At 34.3% G+C, this 18,348-nt stretch overlaps 1 protein-coding gene across 5 annotated transcripts; it reads left to right on the top strand.

The window, feature by feature from the left end:
- Positions 1 to 6,201: 6,201 nt before the first annotated feature.
- LOC143255000 (proclotting enzyme-like) lies at positions 6,202 to 17,776 on the top strand. Of its 5 annotated transcripts, none has more exons than XM_076509966.1 (8): positions 6,202 to 6,346; positions 8,993 to 9,108; positions 11,585 to 11,851; positions 13,187 to 13,263; positions 13,974 to 14,092; positions 15,919 to 16,196; positions 16,941 to 17,086; positions 17,468 to 17,776. In XM_076509966.1, the coding sequence occupies exons 1-8, from the start codon at positions 6,276 to 6,278 to the stop codon at positions 17,621 to 17,623; spliced, it is 1,230 nt and encodes a 409-aa protein (XP_076366081.1). In that variant the 5' UTR covers positions 6,202 to 6,275; the 3' UTR covers positions 17,624 to 17,776. The 5 variants fall into 5 exon arrangements, with proteins under 5 accessions (XP_076366081.1, XP_076366082.1, XP_076366080.1 ...); XM_076509965.1 differs by having other exon boundaries at positions 6,245 to 6,346; positions 9,003 to 9,108; XM_076509969.1 differs by lacking the exon at positions 6,202 to 6,346 and adding an exon at positions 8,310 to 8,503 and having other exon boundaries at positions 9,003 to 9,108.
- The last annotated feature ends 572 nt before the right edge of the window (positions 17,777 to 18,348 follow it).

Here is an 18,348-nt window from a genome sequence, read left to right as displayed (position 1 = left end):
ATTACCGATGATATAACGGAGTGGGGACTAAAAAGATAATTCACCAAAACTTAAAAAAGTATTGTAATATTTTTCAAAAATATTGAAAATACACTTGCAACCAGTTTGTAGTCTCCAGTTGTATATCCAATAAAATATTTATTGTAGAATACGTCATTAACTGTTTGTGTAAATTAGCGTCAGTGTATTATAAAGGACAATTAACACACCTTTGAGTGGCTCGTCGGTACGTCTTATGAGATAAGACGCTAAAAACAGACAATCAAACCACCTTTTAAAAAGAAATTCATGAAATTCTTTCACTGAAGTGTAAAAAAGAAAACGACAAAAATAACCAATTTAAAACACAGAACACGAACCAGGAATTATGTCACATGGCGCATGCGATCAAGTTTGTGTATGAATGAAAGAGAGGAGACGAAAAGGATGAAAATAGGAAGACAAACAGGCATATTTACCTTTATTAACTGAGTAGCTGTGTTTGAAACACAGCGAGCGTAGCCATCATGGATCGTTTTTTATGATGGTAGAAAGAATAGGTGTGTGTGTGTGTGTTTTTGTGAATAATATTTTTGCTTTCTAACCTATGATATAAGAACCGTTTTGCACAAGAAGTAGCTGATCTATATAGATATAAGTTGTTATCATTTGCACAAGAAGTAGCTGATCTATATAGATCAGATGTATATAGGTTCTATATAGAGCTATATAGGTTTTCAGATGTAAGTTGTTATCATTTGCACAAAAGTAGCTGATCTATATAGATGTAAGTTGTTATCACTTTTATGACATACAAGTACACTTATTTAGATCAGTGAAATTACAACAGTATTTTTCCGTCTTGTCCTCGTGTCGTAAAATTTTCCGTTCTCCCACTGTGGGGATAACAACTTTCTTTAAGGGCTTTGATTGCTTAAAGTTAATCACAAAGCTACACAGTGGGCTATCTATGCTCTGCCCACCACGGGTATCAAAACTCGAGTTCTAGCGTTGAAACTCCGCAGACTTACTGCTACGCTACGACAGGGGGCTTGAAGACAGGTTTTCAGATTTCTAACAGAAATCATAAGAAGATTGTCCACACGTAAAAATAATTAAAACACATTATAATGAATAATTAACTGAAAAGACTGAGAACTGAAGTGAAATGCTAGAAATAAATTTGCAAAATAAAACTAAATTTGGAAAAATAAACGTATCGACATGGATGATAATTCAGTAAAACACGACCCTACCGACTGCAGTCTAAGACAAGACTCGACGTTTAGGATATCGTGACAATATTGACCTCTAGATAAACACACAATCAATCAACAAAGCTGCAGGTTTATTCAGAGACCAAGACTGATCGAAACAGCACTACAAGAGACGAACTCCGAAGATGGTTATCTTATGCATGAATTACCCAAGAAGTTTTATTTTATCGTCTTTACAAGTGTGTATCGGACATGCTCAAGACACAAGCAGAAAGAACCTAATAACAGTTTACGTGTCAACCATATGTACATGTATGATAGTTTACTATTACTTACATAAAACCTTATGAGATGCTACAGACAAACATTACCGTTAACGATAGCTCAAAACTTCATGGGGATGAGGGAAAGTACAGCTCTAATACCTACATGTTTACCTGTTTTTTTTTTAATCACATTAATGGTTTAATTACTTTCTGGTACAGATTTTTTCCACTTCCGTCGAACAGACAACACCGGCATTACCTGACGCAGGAAAGGATGGCTAAGTAGAAATACTAACAACATCGACCCTATTATGTGGTCTGTATCCTGTTAAAAATAAACCAAAACTCCTCTGAACACATGCGCTCGAACACGCATGAATAAGGATTAACTGAATACAGTGTAACGTGCTAAAAGTTAAACCAAAAAACGGTAAGATACTCGAGTTAATGAGAGGTTTTTTAATGTTGTTTTGGTATATCACCTGTTAACTTCAAATATTCAATACAAAGAATATGTCCCCAGTAGTTTCACTGATTTAATCGCGTGTTCTATATAACAGTAAGTAACTTAGATTTCACAAAGAGGTCGTTTTATTACAGCGATTAGACGTTTGATATTAGCAATAAATTATTCGAAAAACAATCTTCAAACATGGGAAATATAAAGCATCTCAAAAGTTCACCATACAGATAAAAACACGTGAATATATAACTAAGAACATTTAGGAATTTACACCAAAGCAGGTATATATATATATATGCACACACACACACACACGAAAAAACACATTTTATCTGTATTTTCGTTTTCAGTAAAAATTCTTTATAAGAGGTTTCTAAATTAATCTGTAATGTTAACATACATTTCCTCAAAACAGAGTCGTTATCCCCCTATGTGAACTGGGTAGAAGCTGTTTACAAACAATTTTTAGACTCTACTATTAACGTAAGTTGGGTGGTGGGGGGCGTTGTTTTATCTCAGTCATAACATTGTGATTACTACAGCGTCCAAAACAGGTACAGATACTGTTTTGGCCTTTCTTTGTATCAGAAATACATAATGAGATCACTAGTATGGAGTTCTAAGGTCGTTTTATTCTTGGTTTTATTCTTTTTTGTGACGGTAAAGATGTTTCCGGTATTGATTCGTGTGAGTTCAGTTGGTTTTAAACGGCACAGTAAACGGTTTTAACGAGGGTAAATGCTACTTTATAGCGTTGCCACTGAAAAGCACCGTATCTTGAAACATAAATTTCTTCCTAAATAACCATTACTTTTAGATAACATTATCTAAGCAGATAGCGGTGAGGGTGACCTAGTGGTTAGTATGTCGAACGTGTGAATGTCCATGATGTGCGTTTCTTTGTTACAAAATTGCGCTTTATATTTCGTGGTTTTATGTGTGTTATGAGAGTAACTATCAAATTCTGCTATTCATTTTCAGTGGTACACGAGTTGGTGATGGGAACCGATAACTAGTTGCTTTCCTCTTAATCCATCAGATTAAAATTATCGGCAGTAGAAGCGGACAATCATTGAATAGTTTTGTTGGAATTTCTGATACATTTTGAGCAGATAAGGGGGAAGTTTTCGTTTTTGTTAAGTTTCTATATGAATACAAAAAAATCAAAGTTAAAATATCAGCCACAGAGGACCACTTATGTTTCCCCAGGTTGGTAATTTCCTTGTTTTTAATAGATTAGTCCGTGTTGGTAACTAATATCTCGTGTGGTTAAAAAATGAATCTTCGCATTAGAGACTGCGGTTTGTTAACCTCTTGGCCTTTTTTTTAGAAAACCTTTTATGTTTTTTTATTTTTATGACCTTCGCTTTTTATTCTGAGAATTTCTTTTCAACACAAGAATTACGAATATGCAACCAGGAAAATATTATTCAGACTTAAAAATTGCGTTATGAATTATAGAAGACTTTATATTTTCCGCTATTATCTGTTATTTTCATGTGTAAACTCAACACGTTATTAGGAAATTGTTGTTAAACTAGAAAAAACTTAATAATATTTAAAGAACTAGGACGAAGCCAATGCTAAGAAGGATAATTTTGGAACTAGAAAGAACCCAATAATAAGACGGTCAAATCAGGAATTATGAAGAACCAAAGGATAAGAAGTATAATTCAGGAATTAAGAAGAACCAAAGGATAAGATGTATAATTCAGGAATTAGAAAGAAGCCAATGTTAGGAAGAACAATTCTGGAACAAGGAAGAACCCAATGATAAGACGGATAATTCAGGAATTAAGAAGAACCAAAGGATAAGATGTATAATTCAGGAATTAGAAAGAAGCCAATGTTAGGAAGAACAATTCTGGAACAAGGAAGAACCCAATGATAAGACGGATAATTCAGGAATTAAGAAGAACCAAAGGATAAGATGTATAATTCAGGAATTAGAAAGAAGCCAATGTTAGGAAGAACAATTCTGGAACAAGGAAGAACCCAATGATAAGACGGATAATTCAGGAATTAAGAAGAACCAAAGGATAAGATGTATAATTCAGGAATTAGAAAGAAGCCAATGTTAGGAAGAACAATTCTGGAACAAGGAAGAACCCAATGATGAGACGGATAATTCAGGAATTAAGAAGAACCAAAGATAAGATGTATAATTAGGAAGAATCAAAGGATAAGAAGTATAATTCAGGAACCAGGAAAAACCGACAGGTAAAAAGGATAATTGAGGAACTAGGAAGAACCCAAGGATAATTCAGGAGTACCTTTAAACGAAAGCCAGACATTGGTCTGTCGATTGAAGAAAGTATAGCAAGAGAAGGAGAAACTTATTAATGATCGTCTCCATAACGTACTAAACTCAGTAAATAACTGTTAATTAACAGAAAACTGTCGTACGTGTAATATATATATATATATATGTTACCGTATTTTACATATTTAAAAAAATCCTATTGTGAATTTGTTTCAAACAGCGTCTCATATTTTTATAAACACCTACTAATAAAACCATCATCTGAGAAAAATATTCATTTGTTTAAACCAGCTTCATTTCCAAAACAAGATTTCAACATCACAGACCGTGCACACACTTAGAATGTGTCCGAAATATTTTAGTTTCTTTATCCAGAAAGGTTACAAGTATCGGATATTGCTGGAGTATCGTTTAAAGCCTTGGCGATACAGCGATACGATAAGAATACCGTATCGTGAAGTCATGATACGACTGTATTGATACCTCATCCGATACGATACGATTTATGTATCTTCACGACATTTATTAAACATTGTAAGTCTTTGACACAGAAAAAACAGAATTTTTGATAAAGTATTTTTACTAAAAATTAACGATTCAATATTAAGTAGTACATGCTGTCTTCATTTATTTTATCGAAGACACTAACTGCAAAGTAATACAAGAAAGTTATAGTAAAATAACATGTAGACAAATTTAACATTTTATTTTAGTTGTTTTGTCAGCTGCCACTTAGTTTATCAAACCTGAAAATATGAAAAATATTACCGTAAAGTATGAAGTACTTAAATAAGACAATGTTAGTAACATAGATAATAAATTACAAACAATACTTTCAACTTTGTAACAAACCCTTGGTGAAACTTTTGTGTCGTATCGGCTGCTGTGGTGAGGTATATATATCCCTGATATATCAAAGGCAATATTTGTCTTTTCCTTGTTGTGAATAAAATGAATTAAAGACATTTCAGCTACAAAACGTGTTTTTTATCCTTCTTTGTCATGTTTACATAACTTTCAATAGAAAATTTTGATACAGTTTCACAAAGGTTTTTTTAAACAGGGAAGACATGCTTGTTATGAACTTGTTATTTTTAAGTTAATGATATATTAGCTAATAAAATTGTGTTGGATAATTGTCCCTACTGCAGCGACGTTATAGTAAGAAAATAAATCATATTCCTCATTTGAGGACCGTGGATGCATTGTAAGAATAACAGTCAAATTCTACTTGTCTGACTGAATAGATTAATGACGTATTTCTACTTTTTGCTCTAAAAACCTTCAAATTTATTTTATCTCTATATATACCTGAAGAGTGAAATTTGTGTCACGAAACCGGTTGTTGTTAGTTTAACTTCGGAAGAAGCAATATTAATAAGAACAGTTGTTCGTTTTCATTGTGAAATGCAAATCACTGGAATGACTTCATATCTGTTGATTTTAATATATAGAATACATACACGTTTGTTTTCTAGGTTTTCTATTGTTCATTACGACTAGGGTTTGATTCTCGTGGCGGAGAGCAATATCCTATTGTGTAATTTTAGATTGAGACAATAGCATTTAAACAATCAACTCTGATGTAATTTTACCACACAAATCCTGGAAAATCAGATCGATATATATTTGGTGACAAGTTATTTAGTCTCACCTTTCTGGCGTTTGTTCCAATATTAGTGAGGTTTATTACAAATATACTATAAATATGCACTATTATAGCATGTCAAAGCCTAAAAAAGTACCTACAAAAAAAGGAAGCTTTTCGAACAGTTATAAAGTCTCATCTTGTAACAAAATGGTTTTGTTGTTAACAAATTTCTCTGGGAGTTAATTGTTAAAGTTTCAGTTAAATAGGTAACACCTACGCAAAATACTGTCGGTATTTCACAATCTGTTCACTGTTGCGAGACCTCGATAGGGGTTGGATTAGGGTTAGTTCAAGTCACACTTGAAAACTTTCTATTATCTATTTCCAGTTTCATCAGTGTTGCCGACGGCTGGGAAAATCCGTAGTATTGTTGACGTTTTTATAATTGTTGATTTCTGGAAATGATCTTCGTCACAAACCATGGTGGATTTTAAATATGACCTCACGCATATTAAAAACAGAAGAACAGTTTCAAAAAGCACGTGCCATACAGACAGTAAGATCTCAGTACGTAATGATTTTTATATTTGAATTTTGTATTGTCTGTTTCGTTTTAGTTTGTTTTTTGAAACAAAACAATCTTTGATAAACTAATATTTTTTCTCGATTTTCAGTTTTCACCCTATAGAGCTCCAAATGTAGAATCTAAACATTCTTGAAAACAGTTTTGTTGGTATATGTAGTCTAAAATCTCGTTAAGAGTTAAAAATGTATTTAATAATTAATTAGTTTCCTATCGACCAGTCTCAAACTGTGAGTATGAGAAGTGTCATTATTTGTTTAATAATCTATACTTTGATGTATATTTACCTAGTTTGGTCATTTTTAATCTATTTTAAACTAACTCTTACACTTCAATGTTTCCTAGTCTATATATCCAAAGCTTGTGCTCAGACTGTTGTAAAGCATTCGTTCCCAACACTTTAGTCAGAGGCTCCCTTGATGTGGGCCCGGCATGACCAGGTGGTTAAGACACTCGATTCGTAATCCGAGGGTTGCAGGTTCGAATCCCCATCACACTAAACATGCTCGTTCTTTCAGCCGTGGGGCGTTGTAATGTGAAGTCAATCCCACTATTCGCTGGTAAAAGAGCAGCCCTCTAGTCTTACACTGCTAAATTAGGGACTGTTAGCGCAAATAGCCCTTATGTAGCTTTGCGCGAAATTAAAAGACAAACAAAAAAAATCCCTTAATGTGAATAAAAGAGTTTGAGGCCTCCCAAACCTATAACTTTAGCATGGTGATTAAAATATAGTACCGTAGTAAAAAAAAAAAAATCTTTCGTCATACAGTATCATTTTTAATTAATTTAACATAATTCTTATTGGCTTATTGTTTATTTAAATTTAAAATTAATTTAGCATCTTTGTTTTCGGATTCCTTTTGTCAGCCTCCAGAGAGGTAGCTGCTCTCACTTTGGAAAACAAAATAGATCACAGTTTACAACAAACGGTTAGTGTGTACACACAGATAGATCACCAGTGCCATAGGTTTCTACAACATAATGTTAATGTAAAGCGATAGTTTCTCTAAAATAGATAAATGTGTGACTAATATGAAAAAGAGTTGTTTAAAATCCGCGACGAAAAATATGCTGGTTTCGAATATCCTCAAGGTTTAGAGGTGTGGGTGTGAGGGTGGTTGGAATTGTTAGTTGATTTAGAATTTTTGCGCAAACCTTCACATAGGTTATCTGCGTATAGATAGCCAGCCCTAATTTTAAGCTGCCCAACTAGCACCCCTTATCAACATACAAACTCGTACTCACAGTCAGCTGATTAACTAGCACCCACTCTCATATGAGAAATTAGCACTCACTTTCAACTGATTAAATCAGTACCCACTGTCAGCGTACCAACTAGCACTCACTGTCAACTGACTAACTATAACCCAATGTCAGCAGATACATTAGTACCCACTATTAGCTTAGTTAGGGCTACTATTACCTGATCAAAAAATAGGACTTGAATTCATTCTTTTGATCTAGCGACACTCACAAAGTTCAGAGCACCTTCTTGCGGCAACAGAATACAAACCACGAATCCTTGAATTCATTGTCTGGGTATGTTAACTGATAATCATGTTGGGTCCCATAGATTGACAACAAAGGTTGTATAGGATTTGCTTTGTTCATACGTAATATTAAATAATACATTTATAAGTGTGGTAAGTTAGAAAGTACGGAATGCGTGAGCATGGTATTTTGAAATATGAGGTATTGAAGTGTTGGTGCTTATTGAGAATAGGTTTAATTCGTAATGTAGGAGATGACAAGATTCCATTAGTAAACGACATTTCAGTTGCGTACATATTCTGATGCTAAACACATTAAGAATAATTAGCACTTCAATTAAAAAGGAAACGAAACAAGGTAGGTGATTCGTTTGGGGTTTCCCTTCGGGCGCAATCAAGAAGATATACCGGTTGAACCGGTTTGGGTGAAATTGTATTAGGTGTTTCTTTAGGTATGCTTCGTGTGTACGAGACTATGACTTCGCGTTCAAACTAATTGGTTCGAGGGGAAAGAAGCGTACACTATTCTAGAATATAGTTATTACACAGGGACAGTTTCGCACTATCTTTTGTATTCACTTATTTTGTTCACTATATACGTTTTCATTCATTCTAAGTAACATCTCGGCTTCGAACGGAGTAGAGCGAAAGGTAAGCCAGTTACTCTAGTAGCATTCATTTATAAAACTTGTAGCAACAACAGTTGGAATACAGTCTCATAAAACCCATTGGACGTTTAATGATGTTGGAATTTCCATTTTAGATCGGGTAGAAATTTTGGCTTTCGGCCAGTGAATTCTATGGCATTAGATCCACTGATCCCTTGTTACAAAATTCTTCAGTGTTGAGTCTATCGATTCTCGGATATATATATATATATGTACATATATTTAAATTGAGTACTGTTTTCCATACACATCACAAAAATTGTTTAATACTTACAACTGCTATTAATATTGACTTTGCCTCATAACCACAAATAGGCTTAAGCACTACATACATCATATGTTTTGCAAGTTATTTTAGAAGTATTTTAACCCTTCACGCATGTTTAGGATTCGAGTTTAGGAATATGAAAATAAGCTTAAGCACTACATTCATCATTTTTTATGTCAGTTGTCTATAGAATGTTTTAATTAGCTATTTTCAGATATACATCATCACCATGTTGTGGGAAAAAACATTCTTGTCGCTGTGGATACCACTTTTGTTTTCTACGATCAACTCGATTAGTATCAGCAGACGGCGTCGAGAATGTAAGCAAACAATTTTTGTTTAAGTACAGGGTGTCCAGAAGGTCTGGAAACATAGGCACTTTAATCAATTTTACAGAATGTGTTCCATACGCTGCCCTTGTAATTCGAAACAGGTTTGGACTCGGTATTTTAATTATCTTTAAAGCATAATCGTGTCATTGTTAAAAGTTGGACACTCATCGCAATTTTTTTTGTTTTTCAAATGTTTGGTGTCCCTGATCTTCTCTTTTGACACATATGCCTTGACCATTCCCGAGAAAAAAATTAATGGGAGCTAATTCTGAAGATCTTAGGGTCCATTATTTGGGACTACGCCTGCCAATTCAGTATTCTTGGAAGGTGTCATTCAACCAATCTTGGAATTATGTTGCAGAATCAGTCACACAGACCATCACCCCAGTTTTTCATCTGTGGAATAATCTGTTCCTACAACATGCACAGGTATCGTGCGTTCTTCACTGATGTATCAAATAAAAATGATCCAACCATACGACAATTCCATAATCCACATTAAACCAAAACTTTGGATACATCTCGTTATTTTCTCTTTAGTAAACCAGTGGGTACTGTCTGATGACCTACTACTAGCGCATGTTCTGCTCGTTGATTTCTCATTCCTATAAAAACTTACCTTTTCACTGGAAAGAGCAGCTTTGGAGAGTTCTTTTTCATCTCATAAAGAACCATTCATACATCTGCACTCAGTGATCTGGGTCATCCTCACTGATTTTTGCAAGAGGTGCATTTTATATACTTGCCATTTCGCATTAACCAAGTTGTCGTGGATCGTCGAATTTGCAACGCCAAGTTCCATTGATATCCTATAGAAAGGTTTCCAAAGACTGGCATGCATCTTGACCAAAACAGCAACGCTCACATATACGTGGTATTCTTTGGCGTTCCTTTGTTATTCTCACCGCTTTAAATGTAGTTAGCAACCACCAAACATCTCTGTGAGTGACGTTTCTCCTCTCTAGATGGAGTGCGTTAAGGTCAGTAGCAACCATCCTCTAGGACCAGCAGGATTAAGTCAACCATCTCATACTTTAAAAGCGCCATAATCAGGAACGAATGTAAAATTAAGAAAATGGTTCCAGACATTTTGGACAATCTGTATATTGTCTAATGTAAGAAGTATAGCTTTGGTATGGAACTTATATTTGTTGCGTGTTTTCGATCGATACATTTTCAAATATTATCGTCAATCAAAGAGGAATAAATTATTAGTTATCTCATTAGTGTCTTCACAGCCCTGCGTTAGTCTTAATTCAGAAAGACACAAATTTTGTTGATTTACATATCATTAGAAAGTTGTCGATTTTTTAGATTATTTCACTTAACAAAGGGTTTTTTAAATAATAAACTAAACATATTAGACACACATTGTTTGTATTGTTTTACCTATTTTGTGATACACAAGTATTTTCCTCTTTTAATGTTATGATAATTCATTGAGTTTTAATTACTTACATTTTTAATTAATAGAAATTAGTCTTTAAAAGGGAGGTTAAGATTTATTTCCACCTAAAACTGTTGAAGACGTTGTTCCGAAATTCGTTGTGATTGTGTGATAAAATGGGTTTCAATTGCATAAGTTGCTGTGAAAGATCTAAGTACTATAATAAGAGGTGTTTCAATGCTATCTCTTGCTTGGTGCTACATTGTGTGTAGTTTAGGCTGCTATGGAAAATAAATAAAATCTCAAACAAAAATATATAATTAAAAATAGCAATAAATACTATTTTTTGACTTCTTTTAACATTTGACTTGATATTTGACTTGATTCTGCAGTACTCACAAAGTCTCAGCTGTTATGACCGTTATGTATTAAATCAAATGGTTATGATCATCAGATGAATATTTAAACTAATTAGATATGAGGACCTATTAATACTTTTGAGCCCGGCATGGCCAGGTGGGTTAAGGCGTTCGACTCGTCATCTAAGGGTCACGGGTTCGAATTCCCGTCACACCAAGCATGCTCGCCCTTTCAGCCGTGGGGACATTATAATGTAACTGTCAATCCCATTATTTCTTGGTAAAAGAGTAGCTTAAGAGTTGGCTGTGGGTGGTGATGATTAGCTGCCTTCCCTGTAGTTTTACACTGCTAAATTCGGTTTGCCTAACGCAGATACCCCTCGTGTAGCTTTGCGCGAAATTTAAAACAAAAAAAAACAAAATTAATAGTTTTTTATTACTGACATAAATTTGAAAAATTTAACCAGTGAATATTTGTTGTATTTTTTTTATTTTAGGAGTATAGGCCAGGTTTTGTATTCATTGAAGTATGTACGTGTTTGACTGGGAATATTTATTTTATCTGCATGGAGTATCAAGTTATAGGATAGCAAAGATTTTTCTCAGTCAACTATGTTACTTGGATTTCATAACTGTGTTTTACTTTCCTTAGTATTCCTTAAATAATAACCAATCCTTAATATGTTACATATTCTTAATAATATTTTTATCGTTCCAGTTGTTTTTCCCGATGAACCAAATTATGAAAACAAATGTTCCAAGCCTCAAATTCCCGAAGGAGTCTGCAAACGTGTTTTGGAATGTGGGGAACTCTTACGAAAGAACGATTTTGAGCTGCTCAAGCAAGCAATCTGTGGTTACGAGAGTAGCATCCCTTTGGTCTGCTGTCCAACATCTAGCCTCCCTACAACCCCCAAACCAGAAACTACAACAACGACTTCGACTGAACCTACACCTACTCTATTGCCACCTGCTCTACCACCCAGTTAGTCATCCTATGTCCAACTATTTTCATGATTTCTCATAATACCATGTTTTCAGACAACTTTTGACCACATCTGTATTCTGGAAGTGATCACAATACTACAATATGACCAACCGACAAATACTTGTTTAGCTCTATTATGCATATAAAATTATACCATTTAAAAACGTGACAAGCTGTTAAAACACATAAACACACTCTAGGTTAACAACAACAATGAAAATCTAAACAAGTATTATTTTACATGCTTAGTACAGTGATATGATTGGGCTATATATGTTTAAGTTTTGATTATAATATTAGCACGTATCCTTCTTGATCTTGACTGAGAACCTTCATCTGTTTGTTTCCTTAACCAATTTTATAAGTTTATATAATATTAGGTCTGCAAGTCTATTTCAGAAGTAATTTAAAACCTTGAAAGGAATAATGATTTATTACTCTTGACAAAATTTAAGCCATTTTATAATTGATCTATTTCAATAGAAACTTGCCTATTTCACGAAATATTTAACAAATTTACCGCATCTACAAAGATTCTAGTTTATCTGTTTGGGCTTAATTCAACCAATAATATAGGAGCTTTAGTGCGAGTGGTACAATTAAGAAAATATTGATAGCTACCTGTCTCAGTGGTACGGCGATACGTCGGCAGGCTTACAACGCCAAAAACGTTGTTTGTTTGTTTGTTTGTTTTTTGAATTTCGCACAAAGCTACTCGAGGGCTATCTGCTCTAGCCGTCCCTAATTTAGCAGTGTAAGACTAGAGGAAAGGCAGCTAGTCATCACCACCAACCGCCAACTCTGGGGCTACTCTTTTACCAACGAATAGTGGAATTGACCGTAACATTATAACGCCCCCACGGCTGAAAGGGCGAGCACGTTTGGCGCGACGGGGATGCGAACCCGCAACCCTCAGATTACGAGTCGCACGCTTTAACACGCTTGGCCATGCCGGGCTAACCGGGTTTTGATAGCCGTAGTTAGTAGAACACAGAAAATAGCCCACTGCGTAGCTGTTTGCTTAACAACAAATAAACCAACTTATTAGTTGAAAATGTATAACAGTCAAGCAAAAAGTGACTATAAACATTTCTCAGTTCAGTTAAAAAATGAAATCAAATCATTAGGAAATTAGGTTAAAGATGCAACAAGTATTTATTGTTGTTGTTGTTTTGAATTAAGCACAGAGCTTCACAATGGGCTATCTGTGCTTTGCTCACCACAGGTATCGAAATCCGTTTTTTTAGCGTTGTAAGTCCGCAGACATACTGCTGAGCCACTGAGGGGCGATATTTACTGACTTTATCACCCTGTTCTGTTTTAATGTTCTAGATTGTGGTTTACGTACTACAGCGACAACCAGAATTGTAGGTGGACGTGAGGCAGAAGTTGGAGCTTGGCCATGGATGGTGAGTCCATATGACCTTCCGAGAGCAGTTTTGTAGTTACCTAAACATTTACCTTTTTTATTGAAAATTTCAGGATAGTCCCTAAAAAAAACTCTTGAATTTAGTATAAATCTGGTACATTAACTGTTGAATTCAATATCTACCTTTAGAAGTTCAACTATCAGTCAAATAGTCCATTAGGAAAGTTTTTTGTGTGGTTGTTATGGTGTCATTGCCTGGCCTGATGATTAAGGCGGGACACTCGCAATATGTGTACTTTGCAGGCCCGAATCCCATCACAGAGCATGCTCACCCTTTCAGCCTTGGTTGCGTTATAATGTTACGGACTACCTCACTTTTCATTAGTAAAGAAATAGCTCGGTGGGTGATGTTGATTAGCTGTATTCTCCTTAGCTTATGACATCTAGACTAAAGACTATTAGCGAAGATAGTTGTTGAGTACCTTTGGGTCATTAGAGGTACAAACAGTAACCGTTAACCTGGTGCCTTGTTTTAATTCAGTGTTACAATTTGTCATGTGGTGAAGGTATAAAATGTTTTTGCTTTAGTTATAAGAAGTAAACAAAGGTTTTTTGGTTAAAAAATAGTTAACACAAAGATTTCTTAGATATATCTTTAGTCGAATTTGATTTACAAGGTGCTATTGAATATTCCATATTATGTACACGACTTTACTAATATAATCGTAATTTGTATACTTTGTTCTTCAGACTGCTGTCTACCTTAGACAAGGAAGTTTTAAAAGTGCTCAGTGTGGGGGCGCTCTAGTCACCAACAAACACGTGATAACAGCATCTCACTGCGTCGTAAACAATGCAGGAACAGATGTGTAAGTAATTATGCTATTTTACAGTATGTAGTTGGTAAATTCTACATGTTTTTGTTTTCTGTATAAACTTAAACACACCAATAATGAGGTGTAACATAAGTAATGGAGAAGTACTTCATTATGGAGGTGCTATCTTGTAGAAATTTGTTATAAAAGTAAAAAGTAGAGAATACGTGGTTAGAATAAATGGTTAAACAACTTTGAAATAGAAGAAGCTTGGAGTTTAGAAAAGTCAGGACCCAGAACAGTAAAATGTTCTTACAAGGAAACAAAGACATGTATTTTATTGTTGTCAAACAGCTAAGTACAACCTGACTTTATAGAGCCATCTCGAGGTGAAAAAAAGAACTAAATATGTAAATCTGGTATTCTGCTATGATTGAGGCTTAGATTCAGTCATCTGCACTCTAATAATACTTGTATGGATGACCAATAGTCTATAATGAGGCTAGTCCTAAGGATTTCAAAAACATTACAAGCTATAAACTGGAAGTACCAGTAAAATGAACGACACTAGAAATTCTAGTATTATGTGAGAGATGTATTTTATCACTACTAGGGATTGGCTGTTAATTACCATAACCTAACTCTGTAAACACCGAGATGAAGTCACATGAATAGAGTTATTCAATAACATAAATGCTAATGATATGTGAACGAGTGGATTAAATATTCATTATACACTTCCTACTTGATTTAAAAACACATTTCATAAACTTTAAACCAGGAATAAACTCTGTACGTGTAATTATTTCTTAGCATAATAGAGAATGCAAAACATTAAAAGCTTTCAACTTTGGTCATCAGATGTACGCCTATTTGTGTCTAGTTATGCAGAACGATTATATTGAATGTTTCATATTTTCATTTTGTAACTCAATTAATTACGTTATTTTATATTTCATTCAACTTTTGTAGAGGTTTTTGTCGTATTTTAAAATGCTAGTAAAGTTACTTTATTTCAAGATATGCTTTTTTATTTGCCTCTTAAAAATCAACCTTCTTATAGCTGTTAAAATAAATGTTACTAAATGTGAAATTGCTATCTGAAGCTTAAAAGCAATTAAATTTTTTTGAAGAAAAGCACAAAAAGTGAATTATGCAAAACATTCTTTAAAGAGTACAAGAATAGCTCTTAAATGCCCCATATAATTAACCCAGAGACAGTGAAATACATACAGACAATATCAACCTAAGTGTTGAAGTAAGGTGGACGAAGTTGTTGTACATTTTCTGACTTTAGATATGACAACAACATGAATCTTGTTATGTATCTGGTGTTATGTTTTATGTTTGCGTTATTTGCAGTGAACATGAGATCAGTCTGTGAAGTTTTGTGATACAAGATGTGTGTGTGTGTGTGGTTATGGCGGTTACAAAATGGCTTTTATGTTTTTTGTGTTTGGTGTGGGACAAATATGTGAAGATCTGTAACGCGTGGTATGTGTTATACAATTGGTGGCCTTTTAACGTTGTAGGTGGCAGTAGTACTTAAAGCTTTGTAAGATGTGGTGTGTTATACAGTGGAAATCTCGTGCATGTTGTAGGTGGCAGCACAATGTAAAGTTTTATGATCTGGGATAATTACGGAATATAATGAGTTACATTATGCGTATTGAATATGGGAGCTGAACCTCCATGATTTGGGGCGGAAGGTGAGAAATCAACGCTGTGCAAGGAAAGAATCTATCTTTTATTATGGAATTAACTTCATTCTGTGTGTTGAACAGGTCTGCATGAATAAATGAAAGTTTTAGGTTCTTCCGAGTGACAACCAAAAGCCAGAATGAGTTTTTGTTAATATCTGTGTTTGTTATCCAATTTAGGCTACCTGCAGAGGACTTTTCAGTTCGATTAGGTGAACACAACTTGTTTAGTACCAATGACAGTTCTGATCCAATTGATTTTCCAATCAAGTCAGTGAAGCGTCATGAAGATTTTGAACTCAAGACGTACAAGAATGATATCGCTATTTTGACAATAGATGGCACTGTTACATTTACGAATAGAATACAGCCAATATGTCTGCCATACAATAATTTACGGTTGGAAGATTTAGCAATGAGGAAACCTTTTGTTGCAGGATGGGGAACAACAGCATTTAGTAAGTAAGCAGAAAATGTATTTAGGAGTATAAAACTTGTTATTAATCATGCATCATTTCACTTGTTAAGATTTTAAATTGTTTGTTTCAATGTGTTAAATCACATACAATAATAATGATGCGTGTAATTATTTACGTTATAGTAGCTGTTTCAGACGAACCGCCAACGCTGTTTATTAAAGAACAGAACGTTTAGGCTAAAGAAAGTTCAAATGACCACATACTGGTACATTCCTCAGAATATGCTTTATGAAGCAATAACGTAAATTTATGGATTGTTCTATATTATCGGTTTAAATTTTGCGCAAAATTACACGAACACCATTTGCGCTAGCCGTCCGTAATTTAGCACTGAAAGACTAGAGGGAGGGAAGACAGTCATCACCATCCATCACCAACTCTTTTACCAACAAAACGTGGGATTGATAGATTATAACGCTTCCTCAGCTGAAAGGACGTGTATGTTTGAAGGAGAGGGATTCAAACTCGCTACCCTCAGTTACGAATCGAGCTCCCGTTAACCACCTGGTTATGTTGAACTCAAAGAACGTAGATATCCCATTGTGTAGCTTTAGGCAAAAATAAGCAAGCTTAATTTAAAGCTATAGAAATGCACTTTACAAACTGTGGTACCAATAATTCATTGTTTCAGAAAGAAAACATAAACATGACTTCAATTTTTTCTTTTAGAGGTTGGAGTGTTAATGATATATTTTTACAACAAGTTTTCTTTTATTACTTCAGATGGTCCTAGTAGTCCAGTATTACGGGAAGTTCAAGTACCTGTTTGGGAACATGAAAGTTGTCAAGACGCTTATAAAAATGACGTAAACATAACTAATGTTTACATGTGTGCAGGATTTGCAGTAGGTGGAAAAGATGCCTGTCAGGTGTGTTTTCTGGTTTATTAAAAAAATATATACACTTATGTGTCCATATATGTATAATATTTTATCTTCTAGTTTAATGTTAACACTCCATAACTACATTTCGCATACAATAAATCAAATGCTCAGAAAATATAGTTTAGTCTACGTTTAAAAACTATTGAGCTTAGATCACTAGTTAAACAAAGTTCTATTGTCGTGTGGTTTTTCTTTCAAATCACAATTTCAAATTGAATAAATTATATTTGTTTCATCTGTGAAATAAGTCATTAAAATATTTGTGCTGTTATAGCCACACACCTTAACTTTTTGCCATAGCTAGACAAACCCAACCAAAAAACAACAGTTTCCATAATTAATTTAAAAAAAATCGTTTTTCTTTAGGGAGATTCCGGAGGCCCGCTAATGTTGCCCCATGAAAAGAAATTCCACCTTATCGGGATCGTGTCCTTCGGAAAGAGTTGTGCACAACCCGGATTTCCTGGAGTATACACTCGAGTGACCGAGTTTTTAAATTGGATTGCAGTTAATTTAGTGTAGTTAAAGATGTGTTCAGAGTGTTGATGTTATCAGCAGAACTGAAAACTTGTTTTAAAGTCCAAATAGTCACACATTTTTCGCGTATTTTGTGTTATTTGTGTTTTATTTCTAGCTGATGACACAAAAAACATAAAAATAGTCTTTATAAGCCTTTTTTGTGTGGGTTTGATTTATTTTTAGTTTGCACTGTATATTGTCTCGCAACATAAACACAGTAGCCTGATTGATTATTAAAATAATATGTTACTCGTTGAGCCTAATTGACAAATATAAGTCGTTAACTTTAACGATCTCAGGTTCTTGGACGTTCCTTCCAGTTTCGTAATATTAGGCTCTGACTTAGTCTTGCTACGAAATTGTGGAATTATGTATTTTAGAAGTACGTATAATTATGTTTTACTTGTAGGTAAATATTTGTGAATTAATAAAAATGAAGTGACTAAGGCTGAAGATAATCTCTAAAACTGTAGTTTATTTTCATACACACATACATGAAGACATACTTTTATTCGTCAAGTGTTCCCGAAACCACGAATTATTTTGCAGAGAATATAAATTTAGAAAATGCTTGTTTCTTTGTTTGTAATTTCGCGCAAATCTATATAATGGTTACCTGTACTAGCCGTCCCTAATTTAGCAGTGCAAGACTAGAGGGAAGGCAGCTAGTCATCACCATTTACTGCCAACTCTAGGGTTATGTTTTTTATCAACGAAAAGTGGGATTC

The sequence above is a fragment of the Tachypleus tridentatus genome, chromosome 7, assembly GCF_004210375.1.
Source record: "Tachypleus tridentatus isolate NWPU-2018 chromosome 7, ASM421037v1, whole genome shotgun sequence".
Taxonomy (NCBI): Eukaryota; Metazoa; Arthropoda; class Merostomata; order Xiphosura; family Limulidae; genus Tachypleus; species Tachypleus tridentatus.
This window is presented reverse-complemented; position numbering and strand designations above follow the sequence as displayed.